Genomic DNA, 14,860 nt, shown 5'->3' with positions numbered 1-14,860 from the left:
ACATGCCTTTAATCCCAGCACTCAGGAGGCAGAGACAAGTGGATGTCTGTGGGTTCGAGGCCAGCCTGGTCTACAGAGCTAGTTCTAGGACAGCCAAGGTTACACCAAAAAAAAAAAAAAAAAAAGAATAACAAGAGAGATATGGTGGTACACACCTTCAGTCCCAGCACTTGAGAGGCAGAGGCAGGCAGATCTCTGAGCTAAAGGCTACAGAGTGAGCTCCAGGACAGTCAGGACTACCCAGAGAAACCCTGTCTCAAAAAAAAAAAAAAAAAAAAAAAATCAGAAAATAACAGTAGGAATCTAAAGACAGAATAGGAGAGGTTGGAGTTAGTCATGTCTACTAAAAGGCAGTTCCTGGAAACACACAAAAAGGCTACCAAGGATTAAAGGAAAATGTATCTGGGGAGAAGAAATACCTATGAATCCCAAATGTGAAAGAGGTAAAAGTGTGTGGAGCTCAAGAGACTGGGTAAGAAGGGAAAGAGCCTCTGAGGGTGGGAATGAGGAGCCAGAAGACTGGGCTGCCGGGTGAAGAAGGGTCAGGTGTTCAAGAGAATAAGCCAAATAAACAGTGTCTGGAGACTAGTTGTTGTTTTTAGTGATGTGGGCATGAAGGGTGGGGTAGGAAAATCACAAAGAGCTAAAGGTTGTAACAGAAAGTTCTTTTAATAGTTTTTAGCTGGGGCTGGAGAGATGGCTCAGTGGTTAAGAGCATATATATTGTTCTTCCAGAGGACCCGAGTTCAATTCCCAGTACCCACATCAGGCAGCTTACAACTGCTTGTAACTCCAGCTCCAGGGGATGGCCCTAACCTCAGATACATGCATATATACAGACATACACATAAATAAATAATAGTAAAATATTTCTTTTAAAAAAAAAGTGTTTTTAGCCTAGGGGCTGGGGAAATGGCTCAATCAGTAACATGCTTGCCAAGCAAGCATGAGGACCTGAGTTCAGATCCCCAGCATCCATGAAGTAGGCATGACATTATGTACCTATAACCCCAGTGCTGAGGAGACAGAGCAGAATTCTTGGCGCTTGTTGGGAAGCAGTCTAGCCTATCAGTGAGCTCTAGGTTCAGTAAGAGAGCCTGTCTCCAAAACTAGGAGGAACAGAAGACACTCTGGCCTCCACATGCAAGAGCATGAGTGTGTGAAGGCATGTGCACATGCACACACACACACACACACACACACACACACACACACACACACCTATGCAAAGAGAGAGAGAAATTTCAGCCTGGGGCTGGAGATGTAACTCAAACTGATACAGTTCTTGCCTAGTATGTACAAAGCAGGAAGCTCTGGGTTTGATCCCCACCATCGCATGAACAGGCCATGGTTGTGGTGATCGTAAGTTCAAGGTCATCCTCCTTACATGGCTGGTTCAATGCTAGTCTGAGCTATATGAAACCCTGTTTCAAAAATAAATAAAAAGCAAGAGCAAATACAAAAGTGAGAAACAAAGATACCTCAAAATAAATCTGGTAGGAATAAAAAAAAGGGGGGGGGAGCAAAACCAGAAAGAAACAGCTTTTGTGATTCTAGCAGACAAGGGACAAAAGAGGTTTGGAATGGCCTCCAACTGCAGCCAAATAAATAAACCGGATTTATTCCACATTTTGTATTTACCTGTAAACAGTAAAATCAAATGCCAAAGAAAATAACCAGATATTTCTAATCATTCAGCAGGATTGTTCCTATTTAAAAACAAAACAAAACAAGAAAAACAAACAAAACACACATAATGGAGCCTAATACATCTATTCCTTCCTGGCCCAGCAAGAACCCATTAAGTTGAAGTTTAATTTAAAGTACAGCTTTATAAATTCTTTTTTTTAATTTATTTATTTATTTATTTATTTATTTATTTTCAAGACAGGGTTTCTCTGTGTAGCTTTGCACCTTTCCTGGAACTCACTCTGTAGCCCAGGCTGGCCTCGAACTCACAGAGATCTGCCTGCCTCTGCCTCCCGAGTGCTGGGATTAAAGCGTGCGCCACTACCACCTGGCCGTAGCTTTATAAACTCTTACTGTCATCTTCTTGAGGCCAAAACAGAGTAAAAACATGGGCTAGAAAAATAGTGAAGTAAAAAGAATTGTTTCTTCTTCACCCCTCAGAGATCCCTGAGAAATGACAAAGTAGCATAAATGCAGCTTAGAGGAGCAGTGTGTGAAAACGAGGAACGGAAAGCTGATGTGAAGCACAGTCCCATTAAAGCAAACACTCAAAGCCCTTAGGTTAACACAGCTGGGCAGTTACAGAGCTTGTTCTCAAGTGTGTCTTCAAGATCCTCCTAGGACCCTGTGAAAAGCCCAGGAGGCATGTCCACCTCACTGGTGGAACCAAGAGGTTCACAGACGTCGAGGCACTTGACATATGGACCAGAGCTAGGAACTCACAGTCCAAGGCTCATTCCTGAGCAGCCAACTTACCTACAGGAAAAGTGTGCATCCAGCGCCTTCTGTTGGATGTGAGCTTCATGGGCATTCTTGAGGGGGCAAAGGGGTTAATCAGTGCTCTCTGAGGTGTGTATCCACCGGGTCGAACATGGAGCATGGACTCTGCACTGCCCACATGGAACCTCCCTGGCGCACTAGAGTCCCGCTGTGGTGGTTCTATCATGTTCTCCAGGACATCTGCTGTCAATAATAGGATAGAACACAAAGACAAAACACAAATCCACAATGAAATCAGAATTAAGTCAATCGATGAGTCAAGATCAACAAAAATCTAGGACATCATAAATACCAGGAAGTAAGAGAAATAAGTAAAATTGTGAAACTATAAAGAAATAAAACATGCTTAGATTTATTTTTCAAATATTTTGAAGACCTGACCCAGTGAAGACACACAAATCTAATGGATTCCTATATTTTGTGGGGGTGACTGGGAACACTAAGCTGGATGCAATGAGTAATGATAGAACTTGAGTTATCTCCCTTGGGAATGGGGTCATCATATTCTCTATGTGGACAAGACAATAAAAAATTGATGTTGAGCCAGCTGTGACAGTACACACCTTTAGTCACAGAACTTGGGAGGCAGAGACAGGAAGATCTGAGTCCAAGGTCAGCCTGACCTACATAGTAAGTTAGAGGCTGGCCAAGACTGCATAGTAAGACACTGCCTCAATAAACAAACAAACAAACAAATAAATGAAAGCTGTTTGGTGAACAGACTAGCTCACTAAACCCATTTGATTTTGAGAACACAAGGCTAGAATCCCTCTCCATTTGCACTGAAACCAAATGACATAAGTTCCAGCCAAAGAACAGGTCTAGTCCATTCATGGACAAGACAACAGCTATGTATAAGCATCATCTCCATATCTTTTCCTCTTCGATGGCAACTTTGGAAATCAATGATGATGATGGCATCATAGGATAAAAGGAATCTTGAGTTCCTCGATGATTAAGAGGAGCCCCACACTGAACCTGTGTAATGAGAGAGGTGTAAAGCAATCACATGTCATTGTGTTAAATTAAAGACATGTTCTTAAGGAAAAAGGATAAAAAATGCATTCATGCTTGGCCAGGCAAGGAAATGTTATATTTAGATTCAACCTATCCTGTGCAATGGCTTATAACAGAGATGGAGGCAGCAAGCTATATAACCTGATCTAAAGATCTAAGAAGGGAAACCCAGGGGAACCAAGTCCCTTTTTGTGCATCCCATGTCCAGGAACAACTAGGCTGATTAAAGAGTGTCATCAAGTGGGGCTGGAGAGATGGCTTGGCAATTAAGAACACTGTCTATTCTTCCATGGGACCAGAGTTCAATTCCCAGCACCCAAATGGCAGCTCACAATTGTCTGTAACTCCAGTTCCAGGGGATCTGACACACTCACAGAGACATGCATGCAGGAAAAACACCAATGTGCACATGATAAATAACATTTTTTTAAAAAGTGCATCAAGGAATATTTTAACCAGACATGGTGGCTTCCATCTGCAATCTCAGCACTTGGTAGGTTGAAGCAGAAGGATCATTATGAGTTTGAGGCCGGCCTAGGCTACAGTGTGATGAGAACAACAACAAAAGATACCTAGGAAGGCGGCTCAGTGCTTGCCCTATAAGTATCAGATCTGAGTTTGGATCTCTATGACCAACAGCTTCAGTGATACATGCCTGTAATCCTAGCAAAGGAGAAATGGGAAGTGGAGACAGATACCTGGAGCTACTGGCCAAATAGCCTAGCTTATTTGGCAAAATTCAGGCTAATCAAACGCCATGATGTTTGTTTGTTTGTTTTTAAAGATTTATTTATTATGCATACACTATTCAGCTTGCATGTATGCCTGCGAGCCAGAAGAGGGCACCAGATCTCATTACAGATGACTATGAGCCACCAAGTGGTTGCCAGGAATTGAACTCAGGACCTCTGGAAGAACAGCCAGTGCTCTTAACCTCTGAGCCATCTCTCCAGCCCCAGCCATGCTGTTTTTAAATTTTATTTATTATTACAGTGTGTGGGGGCATGAGTGTCAAAGGACACATGTGGAGACCCAAAGACAAATTCTGTGGAGTTGGTTCTCTCCTTTCATCTTTGAGTTCTAGAAACAGAACTCAGGACATCAGGCTTATACAGAAAGTTCCTTTACTAGCTGAGCCATCTTGCCAGCCCCCAAAACACAAGTTTCAAACAAAAAGTGGAAGGTACCTGAAGAGCAAAATCCAAGGTTGTCTTCTGACCTCCACATGTGAACTCACATGTACCCACAAAGTTGTCCACTAAACATATATACTCATTCACATATAATTTTTAAATCAATGTTTCAATCATCATTATCTAATATCTAGCATGAAATCTCCTATGTCATTGTAATATTTCACCTTTGAATCTGATTTGTATTTTGCATACAATTATAAAGTAGTCAAATCACCACAAAAATCCTGTCACTAGACATAGTGATGTATGCCTGTAATTCCAATATCAGAAGGTGTAGTAGGCAGGAAAACAGCCAAAGACCAGTCTGAGCCAGGCAGTGACGGCACATGCCTTTAATCCCAGCACTCGGGCGGCAGAGGCAGGTGGGTCTCTTTTGAGTTAGAGTGAGTTCCAGGACAGTCAGGGCTACACAGAGAACCCTGTCTCAAAAAAAAAAAAAATTCTGTGGTGGGAACATGAAACCAAAGGCTCATCTATGGACAGAACTGGGACCTCCAACTGACTGCCTCAACTTCCCCAGTGGATTTCTTTTTTTTTTTTTTTAATTAAGAAATTTTCTATTCACTTTACCCCAGTGAATTTCTGCTAGATGTGTGTAAACCTTTGATGATGGTACCTTTGTTTGCTCTCTTAATCAGGTTACTCCAGGGGGCTGGAAAGATGGCTCAGCAGTTGAAAGCACTGGCTACTGCTCCAGAGGTCCTAAGTTTAATTCCCAGCACCCACGTGGTGACTCACAGCCATCTCTAATGGGATCCAGTGCCCTCTTCTGGCCAGCAGAGGAACATGCAGACAAAGCACTCATATACGTAAATAAATTAAAAAAAAAAAAAAAAAAATTCAGGTTACTCCAGTGGTTTGCTGAATGTTGTAAACTGGTTTGAAAATATTTCCTGTTGTCTGGTGCTTCTATATACGCGTTATTTACTCCTTTACTTTTGTTGCTCATCTAATAAACTTATTCATTCAAAACTGAAAGTACAGTTGTTACAGATCATTCTCTGAACCAGAGAGAATACACTGTAAAATAATGAACTGATGCTTTGATTTATCAAGTAAGAAAGAATATGGCCTAATTAATTACTATGGAAATCAAAGAAGAAACTCAGCTAGGTAAGATGGTGCACATCTATAACCCCAGCACTGAGGCGGTTAAGGCAGGAGGAGATTGCTGTTAAGTTCAAGGCCAACCCAGGGAATAGTGAAACGAGACTGTCTCAAAAAGGGGCCGCCAAAGTGGGACCGAGTCCTGTGCTCATTGTATGAGTTGGCTGTTTGAAACCTGGAGCTTAAGCAGGGACGCTTGGCTCAGTCTGGGAGGAGGGGACTGGACCTGTCTGGACTGAGTCTACCAGGTTGATCGCAGTCCTCGGGGGAGGCTTTGCCCTGGGGGAGGTGGGAATGAGGGGTGGGCTGGGGGAAGGAGAGGGGGTGGGAGGGGGGAGAACAGGGGGACCCATGGCTGATATGTAGAACTGAATGGTATTGTAAAATAAAATAAAAGGACCTCTTCTTCCCTTCAAAAAAAAGGGGGGGGGGCACCAAGATGGCTCAGCAGGTGAAGGTACTTGCCACTAAGTCTGAGTCTGATCTCAAAGGCACACACGGTAGAAGGACTACAAGTGAATTTGAAGCCAGCCTGGGCTATATGAGACCTTGTCTCAAAAAAGGAAGAAAGACCATTTTAAAACAGCATTCTTTGTAAAGAAAATGTAACTTTAAGTTAATGTAGGTGGCATAGGTTATACTCTCTAATCACATAAATAAATACCTGCTTCTTTTCCTTGGAAATTTCAAGCATTCAGCCAATTAAAAAATAAAAAAAGAAAAAGAAAAAGAAATCTAACCATCAACAATATTCATAGGCCCTAAGCATAGCATCATAGTTCCTCATTGATGAATTTGTCCTGTTGCCAAGTGCTTGGGTCCCAGGAGCTGAAAGTTTCCTGTTAACATACTGGGTCCTGGAAAAACTGCCCTTCCTATAAGGGCTCCTTCTAGGCCAAGAGGGGACAACTGTGTACATCCACATTCCTAAGGCTATAAACACAAATAAGGCTGGGTATGCTTCCCATCTACATATTCCTTTTTTTTTTAAGATTTATTAATTATGTATACAGTGTTTTGCCTGCATCTATGCTTGCAAAATCTCATTACAGATGATTGTGTACCACCATGTGGTTGAACTGAACTCAGGTCCTCTGGAAGAGCAGCCCGTGCTCTTAATCACTGAGCCATTGCTCTTGCCCCCATTTACATATTCTTAAGTAATGAAATTATGGAGGACAATGGTTAGTGGAGGGAGGAGATAGCTGCTGTGGGATGGTCTGTATGTCAAATTGCTCTGGTTGGTCAATAAATAAAACACTGATTGGCCAGTGGCTAGACAGGAAGTATAGGCAGGACTAACAGAGAGGAGAATTGAGAGAATAGGAAGATGGGAGGAGTCACTGCCAGCCGCCACCATGACAAGCAGCATGTGAAGACGCCAGTAAGCCACCAGCCACGTGGCAAGGTATAGATTTATGGAAATGGATTAATTTAAGCTATAAGAACAGTTAGCAAGAAGCCTGCCACGGCCATACAGTTTGTAAGCAATATAAGTCTCTGTGTTTACTTGGTTGGGTCTGAGCGGCTGTGGGACTGGCGGGTGACAGAGATTTGTCCTGACTGTGGGCCAGGCAGGAAAACTCTAGCTACAGATAGCTTTAAAAGGTGGGACGAGGGAAGCTCTTTGTATTCTGTTGCTGTACTGGGGATAGAACTCAGATCTCTGCATGCTGGGCAAATGCTCTACTACTGAACGGCACTCCCAAACACAAACTTTTTGGTTTTTACTTTTAATTTTGAGAGAGTGCTACATCATTACTCAGGCTGACCTTGAACCACCATGTAGCCAGGCAGGCACTGAACTTGTGACCCTCCTGCCTTAGCCTCCCCAGTAGCTGGGATTATGACCTGTGTCACCAGGCCTGGCTACAGAACCATCCTGTGTCTCTTTTGTTTTGTTTTTTTCTAGACAGGGTTTCTCTGTGTGGCCCTGGCTGTCCTAGAACTCGGTCTGTAGATCAGGTTGGCCTCGAACTTAGAGACCCACCTGTCTCTGCCTTGCCTCTGCCTCCTGAGTGCTGGGTGGAGTACACCACCACCACCACCACTACCACCACCACCACCACCACCACCACCACCACCACCACCACCACCACCATGGCAACCACTGCCTGGCTAAACTGTGAATTTAAAGTGAACCCAGTCTAGAGTCCAGCTAGAGCCTGCTGTTTCTTCTCTGTTGTACTCTGAAGTCCCTATGACCCTGAAATAAGCCTGCCTTCTTTTTTTTTTTTTTTTTTAAATTAGATAGGTTCTCACAGTGTATCACTGTGTAGCTTCAAGTGACCTGGCACTCACTAAGTAGACCATGCTGGCCTTGAACTCGCAGAAATCCACAACCCCAGTGATGGGACTAAAGGTGTGCACTATTACTCCTAGCTAAACCAATTCATTTAAAAGGCTAAAAAAATAGAATAAAAATTAAGCATAATAAAATCAGAGAGGGAGAGAGAATATATGTCATGTTTGGGTATTTGTGAGAGACTGATTCTAAGAGTCTTTCCATCTGTCCCACTGTGGATATTAAAGCCCTTATAGAGAAGGATAGTATTTGCATATAACCTACACATATACTTCAAATAATTCTTGAATACTTATAACAACTAATACAATGTAAATACCATCTAAGTACTTGCTATTCTATATTATTTAAGAAATAGTAAGAATAAAAAGTATGATTATGTTCAGTATAAACTTTTTGTATGTGTATAGGTATTTTGCCTGCATGTATGTCTAGGTACCACATACATGCTGAGTGCCTAGAGATCAGAAGAGGGCAAGGAATCCCCCGGAACTGGGGTTATAGATGAAGTTGTGAGCTATCATGTGGGTGCTGGGTATCAAATCTAGGTCCTTTCCAAGAGCAGCAAATGCTCTTAACTGATGAGCCAACTCTCCAGCCCCCAGTACAAATATTTTTTAAAAATATGTATTTCTTTTAATCCACCGTTCATTTAATGTATGGATACACAAATCTATGGATTTAATATGAACTGGACCTGGTGACAAGGTCTATAAATGTAACTAATTCTGAAGGCTGAGGCAGGAGGATGGCAGGATCAAGGCCTATCTAGGCTATAGGGAGAGTTCAAGTCCAGCCTGGGCAACTTAGTGAGACCCTGTCTCAAAATTTAAAAAAATGCAAAAAGACCTGGGATATAACTCAGTGGTATGGCACTTGCCTTGAGTTTAACCTCCATTACTGCAAAGAAAAAGGCATAAATATGCAAAGCCAACTACAGAGGACACAGTTATTTTAAATATGGCACAAACTGAGATGTGAAAAGAACAAACCCCTTTAACCTTAGGCCTAAAAAGACCATCTAGATGATGTACAAAAGGTTAGAGACAAAAACAGTCTAATACACATGCAACACCTAATATGAATGTACCCACTCACTGGCACGGAAATAACTAAAATATGAGACTTCTACCCCACTCCAATCAATCCCTGTCACGCCCAGGCCCCACACTGCAAAGGAACTGTCCCCAGCCCTTCCCAGCTCTGTCCGCGCTTCAGGACTCTGACCTCGGGTGCTGGTGTAGCCCAGCGAGCTGCTGACTTCATACTGGTGCAGGTGGGGGTGAGGGATCATCAGGATGTTGGTGCTCTTGCCCAGGGAGCTATCATCAGAAGCTTGGCTCCTCACTTCCTCAGTGGGCAGTGCACGGCTTGGTAGGGAAGGGCTGGACGAGACATCACAGGAGCTGGCACTTTTGCGATTATGATTCTCCTGTTCTCTCACAGACCTGACATGCAAGAGACAAATTACCACCATGAAAAGAACATTTCAACTTTGAGTTAAAATATCAATGATGATCGTTAGCTATATATAGTCAGGAAACCAATATTAAAACTTTCAATGTGGGAAATAATGCTAGCCTGAACAACAAAGTAAGATTTCATCTCAAGAGGGGAAAAAAAGGCATGGTGGCTTATATCTAATCCTGGCAACTGAAAGGCTGAGGCAGGAGGATCACCATGAGTTCAACAGGGTATGTGCATGTGACTGTAGGTGCCCGGATCAGATCCCCCTAGAGCTGGAGTTACAGGAAATTGTGAGAGGGCCAATGTTGCAGCTGGGAACTGAACTCAGGTCCTCTGCGAGAACAGTATGTGCTCTCAACTGATGAACCATCTCTTAAGGCTCTACAAAAAAATTATTTGTTAAAAATGTGTACTCAAGTTGGGCTGAAGAGATGGACCAATGGTTAAGAATACTTGCTTCTCTTGCACAGGACCAAAGTTCTGTTCCTATCAGCCACATTAGCTGGCTCACAACAGTCTGTAACTAAAGTCCCAGGAGATCCGATCACCTCTTCTGACCTCATCAGATACTGCATATGCGGACAAAGATGAAGGCAAAACACCCATACATAAAATTAAAATAAACTGATTCTTTAAATGTATTCTGGAATATGTACAGATGAAAAGAAAAGGACACCTAACTTTTGCCTTGAAACATCCCAGCCAATATTTAAAACATTTAAAAGTGAGAAAATAACTAGTATATTTGTCTCTCTGATCAAGTTCTACTGTTTCCTTAAGAGAATCTTTTGTAATAATACACTCATTAAAACATGAAACAAGTTGGAGAGATGACTCAGAGGTTAAGAGCACTGGCTATTTTTCCAGAGGTCCTGAGTTCAATTCCCAGTAACCACACAGTGGCTCACAACCATCTATAATGAGATCTGATGCCCTCTTTTGGCATGCAGGTATGCATGCAGACAGAACACTGTAAACAAAATAAATAAATAAACTAAACAAAAAACAAACAAAAAAAACCCATGAAATTTTGGACTAAAAAGATGTTTCAATGGTTAGGGCTGCTCTTCAAGGAGCCCGAGTTCAATTTTCAGCATCTTCATGATGGCTCAAAACTAATTTCAGTCACAGAGGATCCAACACTCTCTTCTGGTATTCAAAAGCACTTCATGCAGATAGCGTACAGACACATACTTGAACATCCACACACAAAAATAAAGTTAAAACAAAACATGAAACTCTCTAAGGGGAAAATCTCAAGGAGCACTAGGAAGAAAGATCAAAAGGAGAAAGTGCAGTGAAGAGACAACCTCAGAATAGAAGAATTAGCCCAACAACAGGGTGCCCTTCTAGCATCAGGGCTGTTTCCAACCTCCTAAAAGACTTTCGTGTTAAGTCAAGAGCTTCAAGGTAGCCTGAAAATAGATCTCAAGGCCTGACCACATATCCACCACTACTTCAACAGTAACTATTTGAGCATCAGAGTATGCTTAGTCATGTACAAGGGCAGGAGGACCTATTAAAATGCATACAGTCTGTGTAGCCAGGCATAGTGGGGAGCATTTGCAGACCCACAATTTAGGTGTCTAAGGAAGGTGGACCACCTGAGTCCAGTAATTTGAGATCAGCCTGAGTAATACAGCAAAATTCAATCTCAAAAATAAAATAAAAACTCTGAAGAAAAGTCAGAAATGGCTCAGGAGTTAAGAGCACTTGCTATTCTTCCAGAGGACCTGGATTTGCTTCTCAGCATCCATCAGGTTGCTTACAACCACCTAATGTAACTCCAGATCCTGGAAATCCAATCCAGTCTTCTGGCCACTGAGGGTACCTGCTCACACTGTGGCAAACAAATATACATATTGACACCATATACATAAATAAGAAATTAAATCTGAAAAAAGAAATGGAAACAAATAAAAAGCTGTAAGAAAAGCCCCTGCATAGCTATGACTGAATCCCCTAAGTAGTACCAGGTGTCAGTCTAGGGCAGTGTGAGCTGTGGAGCAAGAGCCTGTCTCAGAAATACAAAATAAGTCAAGCTTGTTGGTACAGTCTTATAATCCCACCTACTCCAAAGGCTGAGGCTCAAAAACTTCAAGTTCAAGGCTAAACTGAGCTATAGTAAGTTCAAAGTAAGCCTGGGCAACTAACTCATTGAGACTCCATCTCAAAACAAAAGGGATTTAATACATTTGCTTAGCATGCTTGAAGCCCTAAGTTCAATTCCTAATATGGGAAAAACAATCCAAGACTATTAATAAAATAAAATATAGAGGTTGGAAAAATGGTTCAGTGGTTAAGACCACCAGGTGTTTTTCTAGAGGACCTGGGTTCAATTCCCAGCACCCATATGGTGGCTCATAATTAATTGTCTATAATGCCATCCTAGGGGATCTGATGTTGCCTGGGTTCCTGAGTACCAGGCACACAACTGGTACATAGGCCTGTATGCAAGCAAAACATTCATACACATAAAAATAAATGTTTTAAGATCATATAACTTAGAGTAGCTCATTTTTAAAAAAGATTCATTATTTTAATTTTTGAAACAGGCTCACTCAAATATGTAGCCTTGGCTGTCCTGGAACTCACTATGTAGACAAGACTGGCCTCAAGCTCAAAAGAATTGCCTCCCAAGTGCTGAGGTTAAAGGCATGTGCCACCACATTGGCTATTTTAATTTTAATTATGAGTACGTGTGTGTGTTTCTCTCTCTGTGTGTGTATGTGTGTGTGTGTTTGTGTATGTGTGTGTGTGTGTGTGTGTGTGCACTCCAAGTGCCTTTGCAGGGAGTGGTTGTGAGTCTCCTGGCACGGGTGCTGGAAACTGAACCTGGGTACCCTGAACGCACTCTTAATTGCACAGCCATTGCTCTAGCTCCAAGTACATTTCAAGAAAACCACACAAGACCCCAAAAATGAACAGGCTGTTAAATCTATCACAATTAGAAACTATTATTTGGTCAAAACAACACAGAGAAAATTTACAGAGTGTTAGTTAAAGAAAGTTTTCAGCCGGGCAATGGTGGCACACACCTTTAATCCCAGTACCTGGGAGGCACAGCCAGGCAGAGTTTGAGGCCAGCCTGGTCTACAGAGTGAGATCCAGGATAGGCACCAAAACTACATGGAGAAACCCTGTCTCGAAAAAAAAAAAAGAAAGAAAGAAGAAAAAAAACCTCTGTCCTTGGAATAATAGTCTGTGCTTTGTGAAGTGCATTTCTTGGCTAAAATACATCTGAGAATCTTCTAGTGTTGTGGAGACAATACTTCACTACAAACAAAATAGGTAGAGCCTGCAAATGGAATCCCCAATGATCTCTACAACATAACATTCATGAGGCTAATTTTAATTTAAAACTGCCTTAAATTTTTTTATAAGATTTTTTTTAGTATGTAGATATTATACCTGCATGTGTGTAGGTACACAGGTTTGCCTTGTGCCCATGGAGGTCCAAAGAAAGCTTTGGAGCTCCTAGAACCTGGAGTTCTAGATGGTTGTTTACCACTGTGTAAATGCTAGAAAATGAACCTGGGTCCTCTGAAAGAGGAACAATAGCTCTTAACCACTGAGCCATCCCTCCAACCCCAATTTAAACATTTTTTTTGTTGTTGTTGGTTTTTTGAGACAGGGTTTCTCTGTGTAGCTTTGCGCCTTTCCTGGAACTCTGTAGCCCAGGCTGGCCTCGAACTCACAGAGATCCGAACTCACAGAGATCCGCCTGCCTCTGCCTCCCAAGTGCTGGGATTAAAGGCGTGGGCCACCACCGCCCGGCCAATTTAAACATTTTTAAGGTTGCTCTCATAAAGGTCCCTCGGGTTTTCTTTTTGCTTTATAATAGTCTGTTTTAATACAAACATTGTTGGAATTAAAAACAATATGGAACACTTCACGAATTTGTGTGCTATCCTTGCACAGAGGCCATGCTAATCTCTGTCTACGTGCTGATGAAGCAAGCACCTCTCAGGGTTTCTTAACCAATCTTTTTTTCCTGATATATAATTTCTCTATGTAATTGAGGCTGACTTTGAATCTGAAATCCCTCCACCTTTGCCTCCTGAGTACTAAGTTACACACTTGTGCCACATATCTAGCCCCTAAATAATTTCATATGCACCCCCAGGGCAATCTGACAGAAAACCTGCAGGTGGCGAGGCGCTGAGCCCGGGATGGACCAGGCAGCCTGAACACTTGAGCATCGTAGGCATCATAATCTACTTGGATGGGAAGGGTGTTCTCAGATTCCTTTGGAGTACCAAGAGCTGTAAAACACAAATAATACAATTAAAACACATTTCTAACAGATGCCTATAGAAATACCTATAAGTATCCAATAGATATCTATACAGATGACTTATAGAGAGTCATCAAAATCTGCAAGGCACAGGTGATCATCTACCAAGACAAAGATAGAATAATAACCCAACCATCAGGTTAAGACTGAATGACATGTATGTCAAAGTGACATTAAAATAGTATAGTAGTAGCTGGGCATGGTGGCACATGCCTTTAATCCCAGCACTCAGGAAGTAGAGACAGGCAAATCTCTAAGTTCAAGGTAGCCTGGACTACAAAATGAATTCTAGGACAGCCAGAGTTCTTATACAGAAAAACCCTGTTTTGAAAAAACCAACCAACCAAAAACAAACAAACGAAAAGACAAACAAGTATAGTCATTAAGAAAGGCAGTGCTCAGCACTTTGGTCTCACGCAGTCCTGCTTGAAATACTCTCTGAGCATCCTCAGTGCTTCACTACTTTCCACCTGACCCATTCGCTGCAGCCGACAAGGTACAACTACCAGGTGGCTAAGGACCCTTCCAAAGGACACAGGAGTATGGGTGTATTGACCTTTATATGGACCTTCTTATGATACTTCCCATTATTTTCTTGCCATGAATTAGCTGTTTCTAAAAGTGATGAAAAAGCATCTCAAAAATACTCACATGTATCACGGCCATTTTTGGTTTTCTCAGAAGCAGGCTGAAAAATTAAATAGATATTTTATCATTCCTCTGACAGAACCAAACTTAACACAACACAGTATGTTATGTACTACTCCCCAGGGCAAAGACAATGTCCTAGTTATCTAGTAACTTATGAAAATGGGTGCTAACACTCACACCTGCCTACCACAGTGTCAAGTCCCGCTAAGTCTTTCATTTCCACCTTGTATCTTATTCTCACAACCTTATCCAGGTGGGGCATGGACACCACTTCCTTCCTGCTGGGGACTGAATCGGGGACCTTGTGCATGCTTAGGAAAGTGTCCTACACTAGGCGACAGCCCAGCTTCT

The 14,860-nt window shown here is 42.1% G+C and overlaps 1 protein-coding gene and 1 pseudogene across 14 annotated transcripts in view; both read right to left on the bottom strand.

Annotated features, from left to right (window-relative positions):
• Depdc5 (DEP domain containing 5, GATOR1 subcomplex subunit) overlaps positions 1 to 14,860 on the bottom strand; it is a 127,106-nt gene that overhangs the window by 73,410 nt on the left and 38,836 nt on the right. For 9 of the 14 annotated variants that reach the window (XR_005092068.1, XM_037208150.1, XM_037208153.1 and 6 more), the window contains 4 exons: positions 14,510 to 14,546; positions 13,706 to 13,826; positions 9,322 to 9,542; positions 2,446 to 2,652 (listed from right to left, as the gene is read on the bottom strand). Coding sequence is in view for 13 of the 14 variants with exons in the window: in XM_037208150.1 (XP_037064045.1) it covers positions 2,446 to 2,652; positions 9,322 to 9,542; positions 13,706 to 13,826; positions 14,510 to 14,546 (586 nt within the window). In the remaining variant the exon portion in view is untranslated. The remainder of the gene's footprint in view (positions 1 to 2,445; positions 2,653 to 9,321; positions 9,543 to 13,705; positions 13,827 to 14,509; positions 14,547 to 14,860) is intronic. The other 5 variants (XM_028870727.1, XM_028870730.1, XM_028870728.1 and 2 more) reach the window with 1 other exon arrangement.
• On the bottom strand, positions 13,438 to 13,534 carry LOC114694110 (annotated as a pseudogene).

Source organism: Peromyscus leucopus, chromosome 7, assembly GCF_004664715.2.
Source record: "Peromyscus leucopus breed LL Stock chromosome 7, UCI_PerLeu_2.1, whole genome shotgun sequence".
In the NCBI taxonomy this organism is placed as follows: domain Eukaryota; kingdom Metazoa; phylum Chordata; class Mammalia; order Rodentia; family Cricetidae; genus Peromyscus; species Peromyscus leucopus.
This window is presented reverse-complemented; position numbering and strand designations above follow the sequence as displayed.